The sequence below is a fragment of the Vulpes vulpes genome, chromosome 8 (genome assembly GCF_048418805.1).
Source record: "Vulpes vulpes isolate BD-2025 chromosome 8, VulVul3, whole genome shotgun sequence".
NCBI lineage: Eukaryota > Metazoa > Chordata > Mammalia > Carnivora > Canidae > Vulpes > Vulpes vulpes.
In genome coordinates this window covers 95,943,454-95,969,145 of record NC_132787.1, presented here as the reverse complement: position 1 = coordinate 95,969,145, position 25,692 = coordinate 95,943,454, and the positions used below count along the sequence as shown (strand labels likewise).

General features: G+C 37.8%; 1 protein-coding gene across 18 annotated transcripts in view; it reads left to right on the top strand.

Moving 5' to 3' along the window:
• The window catches only part of TDRD15 (tudor domain containing 15), an 82,358-nt gene that overhangs the window by 24,621 nt on the left and 32,045 nt on the right, over positions 1-25,692 (top strand). For 17 of the 18 annotated variants that reach the window (XR_012003218.1, XR_012003216.1, XM_072767600.1 and 14 more), the window contains one exon: positions 12,867-12,927. Coding sequence is in view for 15 of the 18 variants with exons in the window: in XM_072767600.1 (XP_072623701.1) it covers positions 12,867-12,927 (61 nt within the window). In the remaining 3 variants the exon portion in view is untranslated. Of the gene's footprint in view, positions 1-462; positions 4,682-12,866; positions 12,928-25,692 lie in introns of those variants that run through there. The other variant, XR_012003217.1, reaches the window with a different exon arrangement.

The following is a 25,692-nucleotide window of genomic DNA, read 5'->3' as shown; positions in this document are numbered from 1 at the left end:
AAGGACTTAGCTTTTCTCATAAATGCTCTAAGTATTTGTTCGTCTGTATCCTCAGTGAATGGAAGAGAGGTCAGAAACATGTCACTGCTTTGTAACCTAAGATCTTCAGCCTTGTCTACTGAATGAGTAACTGAATTAATATTCCTCCCTACACAATTTTCCTTTAAGAAGCCTATTCTTAAAAAAATAAAAAATAAAAAAAGAAGAAGAAGAAGAAGCAGCCTATTCTTTCCTGCCTTACAATCTGAGCCCCTACTTCTCTGGACATCATTCTCTACCTAACTACTTAGACAAACTGTTTAATTTCCCTCGACATTCTTTCTTCTGGACAATAAAAGCAAAATTGCCTTAGTTAAGCATTTTTCTTTTTCTTTCTTTTTTTTTTTTTTTTGGTTTATATGATGAAAAATTTTACCTCATTTGATATTTTCTGTTTTCCTTTCCTCTTCTGCACACTTCCAGGAGGCCTCCTGAGTGGTCCATGCTCAAGCTTCATAAGTCTGGCAGTCATTTTTAGTACCAGCTCTTGCTTTATAATGGAAAACCTAGAAATGTTTCATGTCTTTTCTTTTTTTTTTTTTTGAAATGTTTAATTTCTTGTAAAGTGTTCTGAATCAGATGAGCTGAGAGTCAAAGAACAGGCTTTATCTGGGGTTACTTAGAGAACTCAAAGCCCTAAAAGTAAATGTCCTCTTAGAATTACCTGACAGAGCTGTTTATCTTCCATGACTTAGTACTTTAATCCAGTACAGGGTCTGACTGAACTGACTTGTGACAAAAGGATAGACTAGGATATCTCTTATCCCTTTATCTTTTCTCATTGGTAATGTTCATGAATCCATTATTCCTATGGACTAGAGAGGACCTCAGAAATTACAAGATTGGGTCATTTTAGTTGCAGGCTGGGGTTATGCAGAATATCCTCTGAATGAATTCACTGTCCTGCAGTGGGGCTCGTAGAGTGGAAGAATTTGTTGTTGAGTAAGGGCCAGGCTTAACATTTTTCAGCCTGAGTTTGGAGGTAATGCAGGGTCACTTCAATTATCTTGGAAATGAGAGTGCTAGTAAACAGTGGAGAGACCATTTTGGAATAAGATAATAACATTATCAAAAACTACTTCCAGTTTGTAATAAGTATTATGCACCAGTTGATGTTATCATGCAGGTTTTCTTGTTAGATCTGCTTATAGAGTGAATTACACCAATATAGTGAATTACACCAATAGAGTGAATTACACCAACAGAGGTTTTAACAACTCTGTTGACATACAATTCCCAAACCATACAATTCACCCTATTAAAGTGTATAATTCAATAGATTTAGTATAATCACAGAATTGTACAGCCAGCATCACATCTAATTTTAGAACATTTTCATCCCACCAAAAAGAAACTCCATAACCATTAGTTATCATACATCCTCATTTCACACCAGCCCTAGACAACTGCTAAACTACTGTCTGCCTCTATTGATTTGCTTGTTATAAACCTTTCATATGAGTGGACTCATATAGTATGTGGTCTTCTGTGACTGGCTTATTTAATTTAGCATAGTTTTAAGGTTCATCCTGTTGTAGAATATATCAAGGCCACATTCCTTATTATTGCCAAGTAATATTCCATTGATAGATATACATTTATTTATTCATTCATCAGTTGTTAGACTGATTATTTCCACTTTTTGGCTATTATGAATATTGCAGCTATGCAGTGTTATTTACAAAAGCCAATATATGGAAGCAATTTGACTGTCCATGGACAGACGAATGGGTAATGAAGATGTGGTGTACATATGGCAGCTATAACAAAAGAAATCCAGCCATTTGCAATAACATGAGTGAACTTCAAGGTATTATGCTAAGAAAAATAAGTCAGACAGAGAAAGATAAATTCTATATGATCTCATATATATGTGGAATCTGAAAAACAAAGGAAAAGAAAATAAATGTGTTGCTTACCAGAGGTGGAGAAGGGATTTGATAAAAGTGGTCAAAAGGTATAAACTTTAGTTATAGGATAAATAAGTACTATGAATGTAATGTACAACTTAATGACTATGATTAATACCTATATATGGTATATATGGAAATTGTTAGAATAAATGCTGAGTTCCCATTATAAGGAAAATAAATTTCTTTTTTTCTTTTTTTTTGTATTTATATGAGATGATAGATGTTAAGTAAACTTACTGTGGTAATCATTTCACCTTTTATGTAAGTCAAATCATTGTGCCATATACCTTAAACTTATACAGTGCTGTATGTCAATTATACCTCAATAAAACTGGAAAAAACAATGCAGCTATGAACATTCATGTTTAAGTGTTTGTATGGACATATGTCTTCATCTTCCTTGGGTATACATCTAGGAGTGGAATTGCTGGGACATATGGTAACTTTGTGTTTAACTGCTAAGAATTGACAAAAACCAGACAGCAATGGAATATTTTCCCTAAGAAAATGTTAAGGACTGACAATAAAATTAGATCAAGATTGGGACTGAAGGGGGTTATCCCCAGTTAGATTGCTTTAAGTATCACAATCTGGATATAAAGGGTAGTAATAAAAAGTATTTCCTAGACAACACTTAGAAAAGCTGCAAGTAAAGTTTCCATTAGTCATAACTTCCCAAGAGATTTTTCTGACTTAGACAGGGAGGTAGGTAGATTTTCTATGTTTTTTTTAAAGATTTTTTAAATTTATTTATGAGAGACAGAGAGACAGAGAGAGAGAGAGAGAGAGAGAGAGAGAGGCAGAGACACAGGCAGAGGGAGAAGCAGGCTCCATGCAGGGAGCCTGATGTGGGACTTGATCCAGGGTCTCCAGGGTCAGGCCCTGGACTGGAGGCAGCGCTAAACTGCCAAGCCACGGGGGCTGCCCTAGAATTTCTATTCATGTAAATTATTTCTACATGACATGTCTCAAAGTACTTAGGGAAGACATTGTATAGATTTCACTGCCTGGAGTCAGATCTGAATCTTGTAAAACTGTGTTGTCCAATATGATAGCATTAGTTATATGTGGCTTTTACAATTAAATTAGTTAAAATAAAATAACATTTAAAATTCAAGTCCTTAGCTGTACTAGCCACACTTCAAGTACTCAATAACCACATGTGACTTGTGGCTACAATGTTGGACATTGCCTTCATTGCAGAAAGTTCTATTAGGGTTGTTCTAAAGCAGTGGTTCTTAAATGGATTGTGATTTCAGCCCCCAGAGAAATCTGGGAATGTCTGGAGATATTTTGTTTTTTGTTTTTTGTTTTTACAACTTGCAGAAGGGAGGGTGCTACTGGTATCTACTGGGTAGAGGCCAGGGATGATGCTAAATATCCTATAATGTACGGGACAGCATCCACAACAATTAATTATCCAAAAATGTCAGCAGTGTCTAGTTTGAGAAAACATCCTGCACAATAACGTCCAAACCTGGCTAGCACTTCTAAAGAATCACCTGTTAGGCTCTTAAAAAAATCCATGTGCATGAGCTCTACCCCTGAGATTCTGATGAAGGATGTATGAAGAGAATCCAGGGATCTATATTGTTCAAGAGCTTTCCAAGTGATTCTTCTGATTGACCAGATCCAAAAATTATTGTGAGAAAGTAGACTGACTCTCAGCTCTTAATTCAGACAAAAATCACCTGGTAAACATTAGGAGTACTCTCAGAATAGATTAATGGCTCCAAGGCCATTACCTCGTCTGTTTAATTTCTTCAATTCCCTCTCAATTAATGGGGTCATTAAGCACTTAAGACTTACCTTAATTTCTCTCCTTTTAAAAAATTCTTTCATTCTGTGTAAATCCAGTTTGCAAATGATTACATCTTGTTAATTATTGTATACTTACTGTTTACAAACAGAACAACTGACCTAGAACATGTTTGGCAGCTGTCTTTGTTTGCTGGTGTTTAATGGGAAATAGCTGAGCAAACAGGCACACTGGCCCTGTAGGTGGTGTGGCACATGTCATCGCCCATTGCTCAGCTACCAACTAAATACATGGAAGTGGGATTTCATTTTGAGTGGTTTGAAGTTGCACACTTTGAAATCATTATGGTTCTGCTGAACTTAGAAAAATAAAATATAAAAATGAATTAATTTTAGCTTTGAGACTTTTTTTTCCCCATTTCCCATCATTCTGTAATAAATGACAAAAAAAGAACAGTCCTTGATCTTAAGCTAGTCTAAAGGTAGTAATGGGGGCAGCCCGGGTGGCTCAGGGGTTTATAGCTCAGCGCCTGCCTTTGGCCCAGGGTGTGATCCTAGAGTCCCGGGATCAAGTCCCACGTCGGGCTCCCTGCATGGAGCCTGCTTCTTCCTCTGCCTGTGTCTCTGCCTCTCTCTCTCTCTCTGTCTCCCATGAATAAATGAATAAAATCTTAAAAAAAAAATAAAGGTAGTAATGGAAAATGAGACCTAAACACAAGTACCTGAGAATAGGTGTTAAACATTATAAGAGGGTAACATTTGAAAGGAAGAGATCCGGGGATCCCTGGGTGGCGCAGCGGTTTGGCGCCTGCCTTTGGCCCAGGGCGCGATCCTGGAGACCCGGGATCGAATCCCACATCAGGCTCCCGGTGCATGGAGCCTGCTTCTCCCTCCGCCTGTGTCTCTGCCTCTCTCTCTCTCTCTGTGACTATCATAAATAAAAAAAAAAAAAAAAAAAAAAAAAAAAAAAAGGAAGAGATCCTTCTGGCTGGAGAGAGCTGGGAAATTTTCATGGAAGTAGCAGCACCTTTGGCTTTACCTTTACCCATTCAATATGTTTGCTGGTTCCTACCTCATGCTAGGTCCACCATATTAGGAGCCAGGGATAAGTAGGCACAATCTTCCTATTTATGGGATTTTGTTTCCTGGAGGCTAATCAGTCAGCCAGCAATTATTTATTGTGTGCCTACGGTGAGCCAAGCATCCAGACAGGTGACGATGATTCCAAGGGATCAGTGTTAAGATAGGGGAAGGACATGGTACAGTCCATTACAGGCTGGATTTTAATCACACTGAATTCTTTCTGAGCAGAGATAAATCTCTGACCTCACTTGCAAGGGCGGTATCACAGGGCTCTCACTTGCCCTCAGTGATAATTTAATCTGATAATTTGATCACGCAGCAGTATCTGCTTGCTGACATGCTGCCATTATCTGATGGATCACTAGGGTTGACTGGCATCTTTCAAAAAATCAGTGCCGAAGTGTAATTAAGAAATCACTGACCTGGGGATCCCTGGGTGGCGCAGCGGTTTAGCGCCTGCCTTTGGCCCAGGGCGCGATCCTGGAGACCCGGGATCGAATCCCACGTCGGGCTGCCGGTGCATGGAGCCCGCTTCTCCCTCTGCCTGTGTCTCTGCCTCTCTCTCTCTCAATCTCTCTGTGACTATCATAAATAAATAAAAATTGAAAAAAAAAAAAACTAAAAAGAAATCACTGACCTGATCCTCAGTTTATTAATACCTCTGAGGAAGTTTTCTGAGAGAACTAATATGTATTGACTTTTGTTTGTAAATCTGGAAGCTGTATCAGTTGTGAGATTCCTTAGGAATATGATTCTCAGATAGTACACTTTGTGGTGTGAAGTTTAAAGTCTGGCTGGCTTTATTCAATTTCAAAAATGATGTTAAATTGTAAAACATTTCAAACATATCAAAAGTACAGAAAATAATATAACAGATACCTATATGTACTCCCCATAATGCCTGAAAGATCCAAGGGGTAGTGGAAGGGGGGTGGGTGGGGAGATGGAGTGAGTAGGTGACGGCACTGAGGGGGGCACTTGATGGGATGAGCACTGGGTGTTACATGTTGGCAAATCGAACTCCAATAAAAAATATATTAAAAAATGCCTGAACGATCATGACATTTTGCTTTTTTTTTCTCTTTTGCCTTCAGTTCTGTCTTTATTATTTTCTCTGGGACATAAATGAAATTAAACATTAAAGATATAGCTAAAGTTCCCCTTGCACCTACCACCCATTCTTTCAGGCTTTCTTCCTGCCAGGGGAAACCAATATTTTGAAGCTGATAATTTAGCATTCTAATTCTCATGTACTGAATGAGCATTTATAATAAAAATTTTAATTGAAAAATTAAAAGTTTTTCTGTATGTGTAAGTATGTATAAATAATGCCTACTATTGTTTGCTTAATGTTTACACAAATGTACGATATTGGATAGAGCGTTTTGCAACTTATTTTAATTCAAAGTTATATTTTCAAGATATTTAGGTATATGTAGATTCAGTTCATTTATTTTCACTGCTGGACAGGAATCCATCCATTTCACTTTACCTGTAGTTCAGATCTCCCTTTCCTGTAATAGTGTCTATGTGCCTTTTCTTGTTTTTTCTTGATTGATTCTGCAAGAGATCTGTCATGTTATTAATTTTTTCAAAGATAGGTATTTATTAATGTATCTATTTATAGGAATTTATTGTTTTTTTCTACTGTTAATTCTGGTTCTTTATTAGTTTTGAAGGTCTAAAAGGTTCTATCTTTAATTTTTGATAATTTTATTGAAGTCCAATTCATATACTGTAAGATTCATTGATTTTAAATATACAATTCAATGAGTTTTGACAAATGCACACAGTGGTGTCACCACAAACACAATCAACAACATTTCTATTGCCCCCAAAAGTTCTCTCATGCCATTTTACAGTCCATTCCTTGCCATCTACTCATGAGCCCTGTCAATTACTCATCTACTTTCTGTTGTTAAAGTTCTACTTTTTCTAAAATTTCACGTGTTCCTATTTCATTTAGGATAATGCTGTTGTGATATATCCATGTTGTTACCTGTTGGCAGTAGTTTGTTTTTAATGCTAAGTAATTTTCCATTTTCAAAAATGACTCTCTTTTGTTCCATTGATCCATGTATCTACATCAATCACTGTCTTGATTAAGGTAACTTTATAGTTTCGGTCTTATAATCTGGTAAGATAAACCTTCCAATTTTATTTATTTTTTTAAGCCTATTGTGAGTTTGGCTGGGATTGTGTTAAATCTATAGATCAATTTGAGGAGAAATGGCATCTTAACAAAATCAGAACCATGGACTATCTCATCACTTATTTAGATCTTTAATTTTTTTTTTCAGAAACAGTTCACAATTTCCAGTATCTAGGTATTGCATATATTTTGTTAAATTTATCTCTAAGTATTTCATATTATTGATGCTATCATAAATACTATTTAAAATTTCAAATTCTGGGAAATCCCTGGGTGGCTCAGCGGTTTAGCGCCGCTTTCAGCCCACGGCGTGATTCCGGAGTTCCGGGATCGAGTCCCACATTGGGCTCTCTGCATGGAGCCTGCTTCTCCCTCTGCCTGTGTCTCTGCCTCTCTCTCTCTCTCTGTCTCTCATGAATAAATAAATAAAATATTTAAAAAAATAAAATTTCAAAGTCTAATTGTTCAATGCTAATATACAGAATTGACTTTTTTATATTGACTTTGTGTTCTGATGCCTACCAAACTTGATTTTAAAAATTCTTATTAGGGATCCCTGGGTGGTGCAGCGGTTTGGCGCCTGCCTTTGGCCCAGGGCGCGATCCTGGAGACCTGGGATCGAATCCCACGTCGGGCTCCCTGCATGGAGCCTGCTTCTCCCTCTGCCTGTGTCTCTGCCTCTCTCTCTCTCTCTCTCTCTCTCTCTCTCTCTCTGTGACTATCATAAATAAATACAAAAAAAAATAAAAATTCTTATTAGAATCACCACCCTTTTTCTTGACCTTATGAGGAACACATTTAGTCTTTTATCATCAAGTATGATACTAGCTATAGATGCTTTTTATCAAGTTGAAGAAGTTTCTCTCTATTCCTAGTTTGGAATTTTCGTCATGAACAGGAGATGAATTTTGTCAAATGGATTCTCTGCCTTTATTAAGATAATTATATGGTTTTTCTACTTTAATTTATTACTTTGGTGAATTACATTGACAGATTTTTAAATGTTAAATCAACTTTGCATTCTAATGAAAAATCCCATGAGGCATTTTTCCTTTATGTGTTTCTGGACTTGCTATGTTAATGTTTTGTTAAGGATTTTTGCATTCATGTTTTTGAGGGATTTTGGTTTGTAGTTTTTTTCTAATGGCTTTACCTGTTGCGGGTACTAGGGTAATGCTTACCTCAAAAAACAAGTTGTGAAGCATATTCTCCTCTTTATATTTTTGAATTTTGAATTTTCTTTTGGGGCAGGTTTTTAATCTACAAATGCAACTTATTTAAATGGTCTGGGGCTAGCCAGGCTATCATTTTCTCTTGAATGATCTTTGGTAGTTTGTCTTTCAAGGAATTTGTCAATTTTATCTAAATGGCATAAATTGCTCGTAATATTCCTTTATTTTAAAATATGTAGCATCTGTAGTGTTGTCCTCTCTCTAATTTCTTTTTTTTTTCTCTCTCTCATTCTTATTTGTGTCTTCCTTCTTTCATGTTTGATCAGTTTGACTGGCCCGAGTCAGACTTTTGATCTGAGTTTTGTCACTTTTAATTGGTCTTTCCAATGAACCAGGTTTTGGTTTCACTGATTGTTCTTTGTTATTTTTTTCTATTTTATTGACTCCTGCTCTGATGTTTATTTTTTCCTTCCTAATGCCTATGAATTTAATTCATTTAATTCACTTTTTTATGATCTTAAAGTAAAATTTTATAACAATAAATCAAGAGCATTTAATAATATAAATTCCCCTCAAAGCACTGCAGTGGTAGTGACTCATACATTTTGATATGGTGCTTGGTAATTTTCATTTAATTCAATGTACTTTCTAATTTTCCCCATAATTTCTTTAGCCCTCAGTTATTTAGAAATGTGTGTTTAATTTCCAAATACTTAGAACTTTCCCAAATATCTTTTTGTTGATTTTTAATTTAACTCTACTGTGGTCATAACATACTTTTTGGGATTTATTCTTTTAAATTTATAGAGCTTGTTTTGTGATCCAGAATATAGCTTATGTTGGTAAATGTTTTGTGTGCACTTGAAAAGATGATGCATTCTGCTGTTGCTAGGTGGAATTTTTATAAATGGCAAATAGGTCAAGTTGATTGATGATAATGGTCAGGTGCTCTATACCTTTACTGATTTTCTTTTCACTTTGTCTATTACTGTTAAAATCTCCAACTAAAATTATGAATTTGTCCATTTGTCCTTTTATCTCTTAACAGATTTTGCTTCAGATATTTTGAAACTTATTATTTGGATACACATTAAAGAATGTTATGTCCTTTTAATGAATTGACTCTTATATCATTATGCAATTAACTTCTTTACCCCTTGTAATGTTCTTTGCTCAAAATCTGGTTCCTCTGATATTCCTATGCCACATTAGCTTTCTTTGGATTGTGCAGGTATAGTGCATATTTTTCCATCACCTTACTTTAACCTTTGTTTTTATATTTGAAGGGAGTTTCTCTTAAACAGCATATAATTGACTTCTGCATATAATCGACTTTTGTTTTCTTTTTTTTAAGATTTTATTTATTTATTCATGAGAGACACACGGGGGGGAGGGGGCGCAGAGAGAGGCAGAGGGAGAAGCAGGCTCCATGCAGGGAGCCTGACGTGGAACTCAATCCTGAGACTCCAGGATTAGGCCCTGGGCTGAAGGCAGCGCTAAACCGCTGAGCCACCAGGGCTGCTCTACTATTTGTTTATGTTCCATACTTCTGGGTTTTTTTCTCCTTATTTTCCTGATTTTTCTTGCATTTTTCTTACTGGTCTTAATTAGAATTTTCATGATAGATTAGAATTAGAATAGATAGATGGAATGATAGAATTTTCGTGGTAGATTAATTGCAAAAAAATCTCTCATCTTTATACCTTCCTGAATCACACACTTTGCAAATTGACTCTGAAGATCTGGCCATCAAGTGGAAGAGTTTATTTCTCTCCCTCTTGAATCTGGGCTGGCCTTGTGAATCACAAGGTATATGTATTTTATCCCTTCAATTTCAATCTCTGTATATGGTGCTCCTTGGGTTTGTATTTTGTAAGTCTCATATAACTGGATTTTATTTTATTCTTTAATATTGCCTATAGTTATGGTCGTAATTTTACATTTTAAATAGATAAAAAAACTATTTGTACTTATGTTTTTTTCTTTGTCTGAGGCTAATCAATATTATAGTCTCATTATCCCAAATAAGATAATTCTTTTCATTGATTTTGCTTCATTCTTATGTATGCCTCTCTTCTAAATTATGTTGACATAGCCAACAATTTTACTTCTACATTATCATTAAATTTGCTTAAATAGTATTCTACTTTTATTTTGAGGAATTCTCAATTACATATTATTTCACAGATGTATCATCAGTAATTATTTAAATTTATGCTGATTATTCAATTAGAGATTCTTTTCTTTCTCATTTTGATCCTTCTGGTATCAAGAATTCTGTTGGCTGAAGTGAATCAAATCAAAAGGCCAGCCAACATTTAAGGGAAGGAGAAATAAACTCCACTCAGTGGTAAGATCTGCAGTCATTTTGCATTTTGGTTCTTCTGATACCTACCCACCTTCCAAAAGGTACCATGAAATCAGTGGTATAAAATTAATGGTGTCTTAGGAATGAGTTTGCTACATATACAGTAATGCCAGCTTAGCTCACTTCAGACATTACTCCTTCTTTAAGAAATATGTGTTGAGTATCTGTGTGGAATACACTGTATTAGGTGCAGGAGATACCAGCTGTGAGTGAGACAGATATGACTCTGGTCCTTACCTAACCCACAGCAGGTCTGTAGTCTATAGTCTCAAGGTCCTGTTAATTTGATGTTCTACATAATCTCAAATCTGACCCATCTTCCCTATATTTCCTACCTCTGCTCTAGCTCAAGCCCTTATCATGTCTCATATATGTTACTGCAAAAACCTCTTTCCCCACAAATCCATCTTCCACAAAGCTTTGTGGTTTGACTTCATCACTCCTTAAACTTAGTTTCAGGGTGAGGTTCAAACTCTATAGAATATCATGCTCTGTTATCTGTAATCAAGTCCTTGCTACCCCTGACTGGATCTCTGAACAAGCTTCTCAATTTACTCTTGTGTGCCACTGATCTGATTTTAGTTCTCTGTGCATTTCATGCTATGTTTTTCTTTTTTTGCTCTAGTTTATGGTGTTCTGACATACCTACATGTCCTCTGTCTCTGCCAGGCCAACTCCTCCCCATCCTTCAAGGCTTACTTCAGTGCCACCTCCTGGAGCTTAGGAGAAGGGACAGAGCTGGGCAGTTCAGGAAATATGAAAAGGGACTTGAAGGCAAGGAGGGTGAAGCTGGTTGCTAGACTGAGGAAGGGCTGGATTAAAAAGAAGGATGTGGGGGCCAGGATGACAGGATGAAGCCTGGATCTTGAAACAAGACTAGGACAAAGAGCTCCTAAGGATGAGAGGGAAAAGAAGAGTGTGAGCTTGTGTGGGAAGCCTTAGCCTTCTAACTGTCCAGGATGGTTTCAGGGAAATGGGAGCATATATAGGGAAATGGAAACAGTGTCCTTCCACATACCATTTACAATGGTCCCATGTACCACATCTTGTAATATATATATATATATATATATCATATACTTGGAAAACATTTCAGCAATATCATTTTTAACAGCCATATAGTAATTCATTATATGATCTTAATCTCTTATTGATGGATCTTTACATTGTTTCTAGTTTATGTTATTTTAAGCAATGCTATACTGAATGTCCCTATAGCTAAATCTTTGCTCCCAGACACAATAATGTCCTTAGATGAAATGACAGGGGGTGGGAGAGAGGTTGTGGGAAATGACAATGCCAGAGCAAAGGATATTGACAATTTAAAGGTTTTAACTATGGAGTTGTCAAATTGTCAAGGAATGCTTCAAATGCAAGTATATAGCAGTGTCGCCTCCCCCATGTCCTCATAACACTGGGTATTATTTAAAAAAAAGGTCAGGTTGTCCTTCAACACACACACACACACACACACACACACACACACACACTCACAATGGAATATTACTCAGCCATCAGAAAAGACAAATACCTACCATTTCCATCGACGTGGATGGAACTGGAGGGTATTATGCTGAGTGAAGTAAGTCAATCAGAGAAACACAATTATCATACGGTTCCACTCATATGATATACGTGTAAGAATGTAAGAAATGTAAGGAATATAAGAATGCAAGAAATAGTGAAAGGGACCATACGGGAAATGTAGGAAACTGAGTAGCGAAAAATTAGAGAGGAAGATAAACCATGAGAGACTCGTAATTCTGCAGAAGAGGAGGTGGGTGAGGGGATGGGGCAGGTAACTGGATGACGGGCCTTAAGGAGGGCACATGATGAGATGAGAACTGGGTGTTATACTATATGTTGGCAAATTTAATTTAAATAAAATATAAACAACCCCCACAACCTCCCAAAACCAAAACCAAACAAACATAAAGTCAGGTTTAATTGTATCTTAGGTAGAAAAGACCACTTCCTTTAGGAAGTGACAGAGTGACTCAAGATGTGAGATCATCACTAAGTTCATGCTGCCTCCTGGTGGCACCTACACAAAAAACCCAGTCTAACAATTATCAGAACAAGTCATCACTGTTAATTCATTTGGAGTTAAAGTGATAGAAAGTGAGTAGCAGAAACATAGAAAAAATGGACCTGACTCTGGGATATTGGAGGAAATTAAAACTGGAGGAAAAAATTCTTATCCACAAATATAACATATGGTATGAGTGTATGATGCATTCAGAGGTGATTGGCTAAAATGAATGATAGAAAAAAAATTAATGTTTAAATGGCTGGTTCTCAGGGGGGATCGTGTGCAGCTTCCTTGAAGGGGAGGTGGGAGCCACTATATTTTATGTATTTAACATCTGTTTCTCCCATAGGATGGTGAAGACAATAAAGCTCAAAGAGATCAAGAGATTTGTCCAATGTCAGTCTTCTAGGGTAAGTGTTTCATTGCAAAGAACACTCTTAACAGTGGTTATCTACTCCAGATCTTAGATTGGTTTGACAAAGCAGGGTCAGTTTTACTTTTGTATTGTTCCTAAGTGTAAGACACCATATCCCTATTAGGGACAAAGGAGGAAAGGAGAAGGGAGAGCTGCAAATGTAGATGACACCCATGTGGTCCTAAAAGGAGTTGCAATCTACTTCTGTTTTCCAGAGTTCCATCCTCTCGGTAATCTCATCCACTCCTGAGATTGCAAATACCACCTGAATGGTGATGCATTTGCCCATTTATTTATTTATTTATTTACTCACTCATGAGAGACTCAGAGAGAGAGAGAGGCAGAGACGAGAGAGGCAGAGACATAGGCCGAGGGAGAAACAGGTTCCATGCAGGGAACCCGATGTGGGACTTGATCCTGGATCTCCAGGATCATGCTCTGGGCTGAAGGTGGCTTTAAACCGCTGAGCCACCCGGGCTGCCTGTGCATTTGCCCATTTAATCTTTCAGTCAAGGTTCACTGAGGAAAAGCAATGTGCTCAGTATCGCTTCTATGAGACATGATGTTGTAGGATAAGCAGACATCAAATAGTCATGTGAATGAATATATATTTACATATTATGATAAGTGAAGGAAAAAGTCCAGTTTGCTATGAGAAACTAACTTGGTGTTAGTGGTTCTTAAACTTTATTGCTCTTGCATTCTTAATGCTCTCATATCTATAATGATTGATTGAGGACTTGACTAGATTCTTCAACTCCTGCTTTTTCTTCTTTTTGTTGTTAGTGCTAAAATTCGAGACCAATTGACTTGAAAAAAAAATTTCCTACCCAACCTTCAGAATTATCTACTTTCTGAATTTTGGGGAAGTTTGGCAAAAGGCCTTATCATAAATTACCAAATTATATGTGTTCTTCTTTCACCTTGAAGTGACAGCAGATATATTTAGAAAATACACTGCTAATTTCAACATTCCTTTTTAAAACTTTTTTCTTTTTTCATCGAGATATAGCATATATAATGTGCATTCATCTTAAGTGTACTTAAGATCAATGAACTTTTAACATGAAGCTAATTTATAATAATAATTGTTATTTATTTGATAACATTTACTTTTATAATGTATTAGTTTCTATAAAACCCTGGAATTGAAGATTTGCTGAATTCAACATATGAAAATTCCCACATGTAACCTAATTGTTTAGCCAAATATGACTCATTTTTCAACAGAACAAGTCTGACTTTACTTTTCATTTCAAATCAACATATTAATAAGCATCACTCTGATAATTATTCTAATTATAAGATATATTGCTAAATAAGGAAAAGACCCTTGCCATGAGTTTGTAGCCTGGTTAAAGTATCTCTGCTTTAAAAGTTCTTACTTACATTTTTTAGTTTGGGTTTGTGCTAATAGAACCCTCCCTTGGGAACACTGTATTTTTCAAAAGGTCAAAGAGATGAAAGAAAAAAATGAAAATTGTTTTTAATATTAGCTAGGGTTGTCAGATAAAACACAGGATGTACAGTTAAATTTGAATTTCAGGGACTAATAATTTTTCAGTGTATATCTGGGGAATCCATATATTGAAAAAATTTATCGGAAATTCTAATGTAACTAGGTTTCTGTATTTTTACTTACTAAATCTGGCAACTCTACTCTCGTTTAACTCTATATTATGTCTATTAACAACCTGACATGCACCAAAACACTCCATTTTTAATGCTTTGCCTTTCAGAAAAATTTGAATAATACTGGGAAAGGAACAGCTAAAAGTTTCACTGTTGCTACTATTTTGAACCGTTGAGTATTTGTTTGGTGTTTGAGGGGGATTTATACTCCAGGGCTAAATTAAGTATAATGGTAAATAGGGGTAATAGAGACATACTTTTATTTCACAAAGTAGGGACAGGGCAGTGATGAAAGGGAAGGAGAAAAGGAGGACTAACTATATGCTTCAGGCTTGTGGGTAGCTTGGTTCTCAGGCAGATCAGATTAGGAAAGACTACACATGAAATGTGAGGGTTTGGAAGTTGAATCCTTTAAAACTATTATGCCATCACCCTTTTGGGAAGTCTTTGGGTATTTCTAAGTGCAGGGTTCCAGTTTGATGACTACTGACCCAGACTCTAGGGAAGTCTTCTCAGGGGAAGAGGCATTATAGCTGAGAAATGGAAGGATGAGTAGGAGTAATTTAAGTATAGGCGACAGATGGTCCATCAGATGTTCACAGAAATTCCTCCCAGCAGATAAGTTAGAAAGGGGAAGGTGATAATTGAAGTTAAAATGCTCCCAGGTTTCTGTATTGTCTAAGAGGAGGGTAAACACACTGATTAACTTCAGAATTCCTTCAGAATTAAATAAGTGTTACAGATTGTAGGGTGATCTCTAAAAGATGGTAACAGAGAGAATAACTTCCCAAGTGGTAGAGAAGAAAGTGGCAGATGGGGGTGGGGTAGAGAAGGAGGAGTTAAAAAAGCTTTTCCAGTCACTCTCAAAGCAAACAATAACAGAGAAACCTAAAAAAAGTATCAAAAACTTAACACATAAAATGGTAGGAATGAATCACAAAATATTAGAAATCACAATCCATGTCAACAGACCAAAGGTAAAAAGAAGCTTCTATGTCTGAATAAATAAACATTGAACAAACAAAAAAAAAAAACAAACTGAACGACATGTTACTTACAAAAGACACAGAAGATTAATAGGAAAAAGGCAGGAAAAGATAAACTAAGGCAAATACCAACTAAATGAAAGCTGGCATAGCTAGATCAATACCACACAAAATAGACTTTAAGGCAAAACCTTTTTGGACTTGAAGAAGATTATTACAAATGGATAAAATGGTAAATTCATCAGAATTTTGTGTACTTTGTAAAATATAATCAAAATATAGAAAGCAAAAATTGGCAGATTTACAAAAAGCTGACAAAAATCACTTTCTGTACCTGATACTTGGAAAAATTAACAACTTGTTGTGATGGGTATATGTTTTCAAAAAAGACCAGACACTAGGTCATGAAGCAGGTATCAAGAAATTTTAAATACTCAGTATTACACATACCATATTCTCTGACTACAGTGCAATTAATACAAGTTACAAATTAATATAAAAAAATATAACAAAACACTTCACATGTGTGGAAATTAGTAAAAATGATCTTTGACCCATAGACTACAAAATAAATCTCAATAGGAATTAGAAAAATTTAAAACTGAATAATTGAATAATGCCATAAAGACTTAAGGGATATAACTAAAGCAATTGTGACAGGAAAATTCTATAGCTTAAGTACATTTTTAAGGAAATGACAGGTTAAAAGTAAAGACAGTAGGAGGTGCCTGGATAGCTCCCTCTGTTCTGCCTCTGACTCTAGACCCGAGTTCAGGTCTTGCTGTCTGGTGAACCTGATGGGATGAGCACTGGGTGTTATTCTGTATGTTGGCAAATTGAACACCAATAAAAAATAAATTTATTATTAAAAAAAGAATTCAGGTCTCTCGTTAGGCGTGGAGCCTACTTAAAAATAAATAAATAAAAAATAAAGACAGTAAACTTTCAATGCAAGAAGCTAAAGTAAATAACAGAACAAACTCAAAGTAAATAACAAACAAACTCAAAACTAAATAACAGAACAAACAAACTTAAAAGGAAAGGATACAGACATAGGAAAGACACATGAATCAGAGAACAATTAGAACAAGTAAAACCAACAAAGATTAATAAGATCTGTCAAGGAAAAAAAAGAGAAGATATAAATAAACAAATACAGAACAAAGGAGGGAATGGTCACAGACATAGATTTTACTTTATTATTATTTTTCTCTCTTTTTTAGAGTTTTCATTTTAATTCCAGTTAACACAGTGTTATATCAGTTTCAGGTGTACAATATAGTGATTCAGCACTTCCACACATCACCCTGTTCTCATCACAGCAAGTGCCCTCCTTCATCCCCATCAACTATTTACATCCCCCACCCACCTCCCCTCTGGTAACCATCAATTCTCTATAGTTAAGGGTCTGTTTCTTGGTTCTACTCTCTCTCCCCCCACCTTTGTTTGCTTTGTTTTTCTAAATTCCAAATGAGTGAAATTATATGGTATTTGTCCTCTTCTGACAGACTTTTCACCTTGCACTATAATCTCTAGCTCCATCCATGTCATTACAAATGGCAAGATTTCTTTCTTTATCTTTTTTTTCTAAATGGCTCAGTAATATCCGTATCTTCTTTGTCCAGTCATCAACTGATGGACACCTGGGCTGCTTCCATATCTTGGCTATTGTAAATAATGCTGCTATAAACATAGGTGTGCATGTATTCCTTTGAATTAGGGTTTTTGTATTCTTTGGGAAAATACTCAGTAGTGTAACTTTTTGAAGAAGAACCTCCATACTGTTTTCCACAGTGGCTGCACCAGTTTGCATTCCCACCAACAATGCAAGATGGTTTCTTTTTCTCCACATCCTTGCCAACAACTGTTGTTCCTTGTGTTGCTAATTTTAGCCATTCTGACAGATATGAGGTGATAATCTCATTGTGGTTTGGATTTGCATTTCCCTGATATAAGTAATGATGAGCATCTTTTCACGTGTGTCTGTTGACCATATGTATGTCATCTCTGGAAAAATGGAAGGCATATATTTTAAAATAATATGCTTATAATATTAAGTTCATACTTTAATAAATTAGAAGACCTAGGGGAAACGGATACATTGATAGAAAAAATAAACTGACAAAATTAATTCAAGGAATAGAACAGTTGATCTGCATGACAAAGTCGAAGATTTTGTCTTCCTCCGAATACCTGTGTCTAGATGACTTTATAGATCAGTTTCTACTCTTTCAGGGAACTGTTAATTATTGTGTAATATAAACTGCTACAGAATATAGAAAAATAGAGTTACACAGCTCATTTCATGAAGCTAGCATAATTCTTTAAATTAAGGTTTTGTTTTTCTTTTGGGATAATTCCGCATTTGCAGAAAAGGTACAAGAGTAGTAGAAAGAACATGCCACCTCCAATAATTTGAAAGTATATTACTGACATCATACCCAATCACCCCCAATACTTTGGTGTTTATTTACTACAAGCAAGGACTTTCCCCTGCATAACCCCAATAGATTTATTGAGATCAGGAAAGTCACATAATAAATTACTAGTATCTAACCAGAGATCCAATTCAAGTCTCTCCAAAACAGAGAAATGTAATTAAATGCAATAATATACATAAGTATGTTATGAACAGGTGCTCAGTAACTGGCCAGTGCTTTCTCTAATCTGTAAGTTCACTCAGGGCTCCTGGGTTTCCACCGTGGGAAAGCCACGTGGTGTGTCTGCCCGCGTGCTCTGCGATCCTTGCACACCCAGAGAAGTCGGGTGACCCCACCCCGACGTGCCACACCCTCATGACAAACCATCACACAGAGGACCTCCCCCCGCCCCCCCCAAGGCTCTAATCCAGGTCAAATGCAGGCTTGAGCCCATCTCGGGGGGACACAGCTGTGAGATTGCCCGCGTGGAATCTGGAGCTCAGGTTGGGCATCGCACTCCCGGGGCCCCTCGCACCCTCCGCCCTCGCCCTCGCCCTGGGGCCGCAGGAGCCGCGCGCCTCCCGCCCCTCGCAGCCTCCGCGCTCTGCGCATGCACCCTGGGCCAGAAAAGGCGGGGGTGGGGTGGGGTGGGCGGGGGTGGGGGTGACCGAGTCTAGGTTTGCTGCCATCTTGGGCCCTGGCGCTCTTCTAGAAGCTTCGGGAAGAACGGCCTGGCCAGTGCTTCTCTGTAGGTCTGTATGGCAGTTAGCCTGCGCTAGGCTGTATTGTTTTGGGTGCCCCCCCCCCCCCGCCCCACAGCTTTGTTCCTTGACCCGTTGTGGCCTTGGTCCCAGAGGGGGGCGCCCAGGCGAGTGGGCCCCCTGCCCGCCAACGGTGTCAGCCCCGGAGCCCCTGCGGCCCCGCCCCGCCCCGCCCCGCCCCGCCCCGCCCCGCCGGCCCACAGATGCCGTTTGCAGGGAGGCAGCCCCCAGGGTCGCTTCCCTGATGGCCCAGACTCTGGCCAGGCGCCTTTCCGCGGGGCGGTGGAAGGACACAGGCTGCAAGTGCTCTTCTGAAGAAGCGTATTATTATTTATTTATTTATTTATTTATTTATTTAATTTTTTTTTTTTGGCTGAGTCATGTCATTGGTGTCCTGCTTTTATACATATTCGGAAGTAACTTTTGACATTCAGGGATTTTTTAATATAAATTTATTTTTTACTGGTGTTCAATTTGCCAACATACAGAATAACACCCAGTGCTCATCCCGTCCAGTGCCCCCCTCCGTGCCCGTCACCCAGTCACCCCCACCCCCCGCCCTCCTCCCCTTCCACCACCCCTAGTTCGTTTCCCAGAGTTAGGGGTCTCTCATGTTCTGTCTCCCTTCCTGATATTTCCCACTCATTTTTTTCTCCTTTCCCTTTATTCCCTTTCACTATTTTTTATATTCCCAAAATGAATGAGACCAGATAATGTTTGTCCTTCTCCTATTGACTTACTTCACTCAGCATAATACCCTCCAGTTCCATCCAGGTCGAAGCAAATGGTGGGTATTTGTCGTTTCTAATGGCTGAGTAATATTCCAGTGTATACACAGACCACATCTTCTTTATCCATTTTTTTTTTTTAAAGATTTATTTATGAGAGAGAGAGGGCGAGGCAGGCTCCAGGCCGGGAGCCTGATGTGGGACTCGATCCTGGGACTCCAGGATCGTGCCCTGGGCCAAAGGCAGGCGCTAAACCGCCGAGCCACCCCAGGATCCCCTCCATTCACCTTTCAGTGGACACCGAAGCTCCTTCCACAGTGTGGAAGTTCCTCAAAGAGTTAAAAATAGACCTGCCCTACGACCCAGCAATTGCACTGCTGGGGATTTACCCCAAAGATGCAGATGCAATGAAACGCTGGGACACCTGCACCCCAATGGTTCTAGCAGCAATGTCCACAATAGCCAAACTGTGGAAGCAACCTTCTGGGATTTTGAAGAAGAAATACAAACCTTCTGTAGAGTGTCAGCTAAACGGAAGGTCAGGTTAATCCCGCTTCTGCCCTTCCTTGGTTGTCTCCTCCTTTACCCTTCATACCTTCATCTGTGTGCCTACCGAGCATGTATTCATGTACAAGTGTAGGATATTGTTAGTGTTGTCCCCCTATTACTCTGACCCACCCTCCAACCCCCTAACTCTACAGGATTCCTAAGACCTGCATCAGTCAGTGATGGTAGATCTATTGTTTCTTTTCTTTTCCTTTTCTCTCTTTTTTCTTTTCTTTTTTTTCTTTTCTTCTTTTCGGTAGCAATTGAAAGAATCATAGTGTTCTGTAATCTCTTCCACCTAAATAACCATTTAGGTTGGGTGGTGTGTTTTATAGGCTTACTGAAATACAATTCAGGTACAACAAACTGCACATGAGGTGTACAATTTGATGACATTGAAGCCTGTACACACTCATGAAACCATTATAATTAGGATAATAAACCTACCCATCACACCCAAAAAAGTTTGTTCTGGCTCTTCCCCAGGCAACTCTGGTCTGCTTTCCCTCATTATAGATTAGTTTGCATTTTCTAGAATTTCATATGAATGGAATGCAGTATACATTTTTTTTTAATTTTTTTTTATTTATTTATGATAGTCACACACACACACACACACACACACAGAGGCAGAGACACAGGCAGAGGGAAAAGCAGGCTCCATGCACCAGGAGCCCGACGTGGGATTCGATCCCGGATCTCCAGGATCGCGCCCTGGGCCAAAGGCAGGCGCCAAACCGCTGCGCCACCCAGGGATCCCTGCAGTATACATTCTTAGTTTGCTTTCCTTCAGAATAATTTTTTAACAAAAATTAAGTTTACTGGTAATATTTCAAATCTGTATGAAATACAAGTTCTGAAGCAACTATTACTGAATGCTCACATTAATGAAGATTTGATTTATTTGAGAGAACATGAGAGACCACAAGCAAGGCGGGTAGGGAAAAGGGCAGAGAGAGAGAGGAGAGGGAGAAGTAGACCAGAGTAATTTGGAGATTCATCTATGATGTGGTGGTTATCAATACTTTGTACCTTTTTATTGCTGATCAGTTACACAACCATTATGAGGTTCCACCTCAGGAGACAAACTATGGTTATTCAGATTGAGTATTTTGTAGACCTTTACTCAAGTGAGTGAAGGAAGCTTGATACTTTAAGGAAAACAGACTGTATTTATTTATGATTTAAATTCACGCTTTAAAGCCAAAATTATAAAGTTGGAAAACTTGTGCCTGTCCCTTCAAGTTTTAGAGCTTCTCAATACTTGTGTTGTCTGATGAGGTTGGTTGTGATATTTGATTTTTGAGATATTGGGTAATGCAATATGTCAGTATATGGTAGTTCTGCATAATTCTGAACTAGTATTGTCAAGCAAATCATTCATATTTTAAAACTCCATTCAAATCCCAAGAGATCTTAAGAGTACAAAAAGTTCATTTATAGGGTTTAATGTTTCCATGTTGTAAATAATGTCCAAGAAACTATCCCCTATTGAGTTTTTGTGACTATCAGAGAAGAGTGTCTTCAGTTCTGTGAAAAAGCTACTAAAGCTACTAAAATACTACTCTCTTCTCTAATTACATATCTGTGTGTGGCCAGATTTTATTCACCTACTTTACCCAAAATAGTCTATTGAAACACAATGTTGAGACAGCTCAGAGAATCCAGCTATTTTCTATCAAGCAGACATTGAGATTTGCAAAAATTGTAAAAACCATGTCCCTCTTCTGTTCTTGGTTTTGAAAAATATCTTTCATGAAAACCTATTTGATGGGTTTATTATGATTTTTTTTTGTTTTTTAAAGATTTATTTATTTATTTATTCATGAGAGACAGAGACTGAGAGAGAGAAGCAGAGACACAGGCAGAGGGAGAAGCAGGCTCCATGCAGGGAACCTGATGCGGACTCGATCCCGGGACTCCAGGATCATGGCCTGGGACGAAGGCAGGCGCTAAATTGCTGAGCCACCCAGGGATCCCTTTATTATGATTTTGAAATGAATCTTTTTCCTCATGTCTTCTGCCTCTTTATTTTTTAAAATTTAATTTCTATTAACATAATGTATTATTGGTTTCAGAGGTAGAGGTCGGGGATTCATCAGTCTTATAAAACACCCAGTACTCATGACATCATATGCCCTCCTTAATGTCCATCACCCAATTACCCTACCCTCCACCCCCATCCCTTGGCCACCCTCAGTTTGTTTCTTATGATTAGAAGGAGTCTCTTATGGTTTGTCTCCCTCTCAGATTTTATCATCTTCTTTCCTCTCTTTCCCTATGCTTCTCTGTTTTGTTTCTTAAATTCCACGAGTGAGATCATATAATAGTTCTTTCACTGATTGACTTATTTCACTAAGGATAATGTCCTCTAGTTCCATCCATGTCTTTGCAAATGGCAAGCTTTCATTTTTTTTTGATGGCTGAGTAGTAGTCCTGTGTGTGTGTATATATACACACACGCCATACCTTTATCCATTCCTCTGTTGATCGACATCTGGGCTCTTTCTAAAGTTTGGCTGTTGTGGATATTGCTGTAAACATTGGGATGCAGGTGCCCCTTCAGATCACTACATTTGCACCGTTGGGGTAAAAATCCAGTAGTGCAATTGCTGGGTCCTAGGGTAGCTCTATTTTCAACTTCTTGAGGAACCTCCATACTGTCTTCCAGAGTTGTTGCACCAGTTTGCATTCCTACCAACAGTGTATGAGGGTTCTCCTTTCTCCAGATCCTCGCCGACACCTGCCCTTTGCTGCCTTGTTAGTTCTAGCCATTTTGACTGGTGTGAGGAAATGAGTATTTAAGAAATGTTTTTCTAATATAGTAAACATTGAAAGAAGCTATATAAACACCCTTTGGTGTTTGTCTTAGCTTGGGCTGCTCTGACAAAATGCCTTATACTAGTTGGACTGTAAACAACAGAAATTTCTCATGATCCTGCATGGTTGGAAGTCCGAGATCAAGGTGTTTGCAGATCTGGTGAGAGCCTACTTGCTGGTTTACAGATTTTAGATGACTGTGTTCTTAAGGTATCCCTGTATGGCAGAGAGCAGAGAGAAGTTCTTTTGTGACTCCAATCGGTGTACTAATCACAATCCTGAGGGTTTCATCTTCATGCCCTCCTCTAATCCTAATTAACTCCCAAAGACCCTTCCTTCTAATACCACCACACTGGGAGATAGTTTCAATGTATGACTTTGTGGGGGAGGCCACAAAGACTCAGTCCATAATAAGTTCCTCATTAATTTATAGGAGTATAAGGGTCCTGAGACCAAATATTTGAGACCCACTGGTTTAAGATAACTTTTTTTTTTTTTTTTTTTTTTTGGTGTTAGGTTAGGGAGGGGTCCAGAGACGACTAACTTAGGTGAAGGTTGTGGTTTAAATTGAGTGGTCAGGGAATGCTTCACCTGAAAGAAAACATCTGACAAAAACTTGAAGGTGGTAAAGAAGCAAGCTGTGCTTGGAGGTAAATAAGCCCAAAACCCAGATGCAGGAAGTTTGAGAGACGGAAAGGCACTGTAGCTACAGCATAATGAGTGTAGTAGGAATAAGATAACAGAAAAACATGTGTATGTGTTGGGGCAGTGGCAGTGAGGTCCTAGTGGTAGTGGTTAGATCTTGTAGGACTCCCTAAGCCATTGTGACAGCTTTAGGTTTCACACTGTGTGTAATTAGGAGCTACTCATGTGTTCAAGCATAGAAGTGCATGTTATGTCTTAGATTTTAAAAAAGGTCATTATGATTATAGGACTAAGGGTAGTGGTGGGTTAGTGAGATTAAGGACAGAAGCAGGAAGATAAGTTAGGAATCTGGTATTACAGATGATAAGATGGTAGTTTGGGCCAGGGATGTATCAGCAGAGATGGAAGAAGCCATCAGAATTATGTGCCCTGAGGATAAACCCTGTAGGCGCTCCTGGTGGATTGTGTGTAGGATACGAAAAAGTGGAGTCAAGTATGATTGAAGATGCTTGACCTGAGCAAATCTTGCATGTGGTAGATTATATGGATTTTAATTTTGTCCTAGCTTCATTTCTTTTCCCTACGACTTTATGCATTAACTTGTTTTTGTAGCCTTTAGGTTTTGTCTCTTGAAAGCCTTCTTTAGCAAAAAAAAAAAAAAAAAAAAAAAAAAAAAAGTCTATTTTCTCTTATTTAGTTAAAAAAAAAATTGTTCTCTTAACCTCCCTGGTATTTGCTTCCAGTAAAGCAGTGTTTCTTAGCCTTCACACTATTGACAATTTGGACTGGACAAAAGAACAAAAGTTTTTTGTGGGTGGGTGGGGAGATGGGTTATACCCTGATATTTAGCAGCATCTCTGGTCTCTACCTGCTACATGTCAGTAGCTATTCCTGCCCCCACCCCAGCCCAGTTATGACAAGAAAATCTATCTGTAGACCTCGTCATATGTTTCCTATGGGACACAAAAGCCCTTGGGTGAGGGATGTTAAAATGGAAGCTGTGTTTGAAATATGCAGATTAAAAAAATACTGTCTTATTTCTACTGCATCAGTGTCCTAAAAGACCTAGAAATCAACTTGAATAGAGAAAAAAGAAGGAAAACCAGGGCATAGATGCTTAATTTGATTCAGTCTTTTGGAACATGGTTACCTTGCCAGAGTACTGCTAATCAGAGTTTTATCAGAACTATGTTAAGTTTTGAAAAAGAGAATTAGTAAACAGATTCTATTCCATAAGGTGCTTTCCCCAATTTTGTTTGTATATCTGTTTTTGGATTTGTGTCTTCCATTTTTAGTGCTTGTCCATAATGATGTGACTTAGTTGAAGGAGCAGTGTGAAACAGTGGGAGTAATGTATATAGAGAACTGGAGTGAATCAGAACCTAAATTCAAGCTCCTGAATTTCTTATCTTCACACTCTTGGCCTGAAAAGTGACAGTCTTATCGTGAAGATCAGTTACACTAATGTACTGACAACCTCCTTAAAAATAATAGTGTTATAAGGAGCTCTAAATAGAAGGAAAGACATTTACATTTCCTTTAGAGACTTTAAAACTTTAAAATTTAAAGTTACATATATGGATCAGCTGTTTCTGTTGGATCTCACTGGTCTAGACTTATTAGATGTGAATTCGTAGGTAGTTGGCAAACATTGAGAGGACATCTGTAATATGTATTCTATAGAATCAGGGAATTTTAGTGTGGGAAGGGCTCTCCATATCTATTCTTAAGGCATTTATAGGTTGTATTTTCCACAAACCATAGGGGAACTGTGATGCTGTGAATTTTTATTTAAATTTAATTCATGAGTTTGATTTTTGACTTGAATTTAATTTTAAAGTCTTTTTTTTTTTACAAAAGAAAACATCCAAATAATATAAATTTATTTCTTTAAAAATATTTTAGTTGTTCATGAGAGACACAGAGGCAGAAACAAAGGCAGAGGGAGAAGCAGGATCCCCACAGGGACCCTGACATAGGACTCAATTCCAGGATCCCAGGGATCATGCCCTGAGCTGAAGGCAGATGCTCAGCCACTGAGACAACCCTCAAATAGCATAAATTTAAAAGTAAAGATCAAGCACTAGTTGTGTCATCAGATTAATTTATTGATTATTAAGTTGTGGTTTTATCTATATTTGAATCTGTATCTGATCATATATAATTGTAGACTTATTACATATGTCTGAACCTGATTTACTGCTGTTCTATCCAATACAATG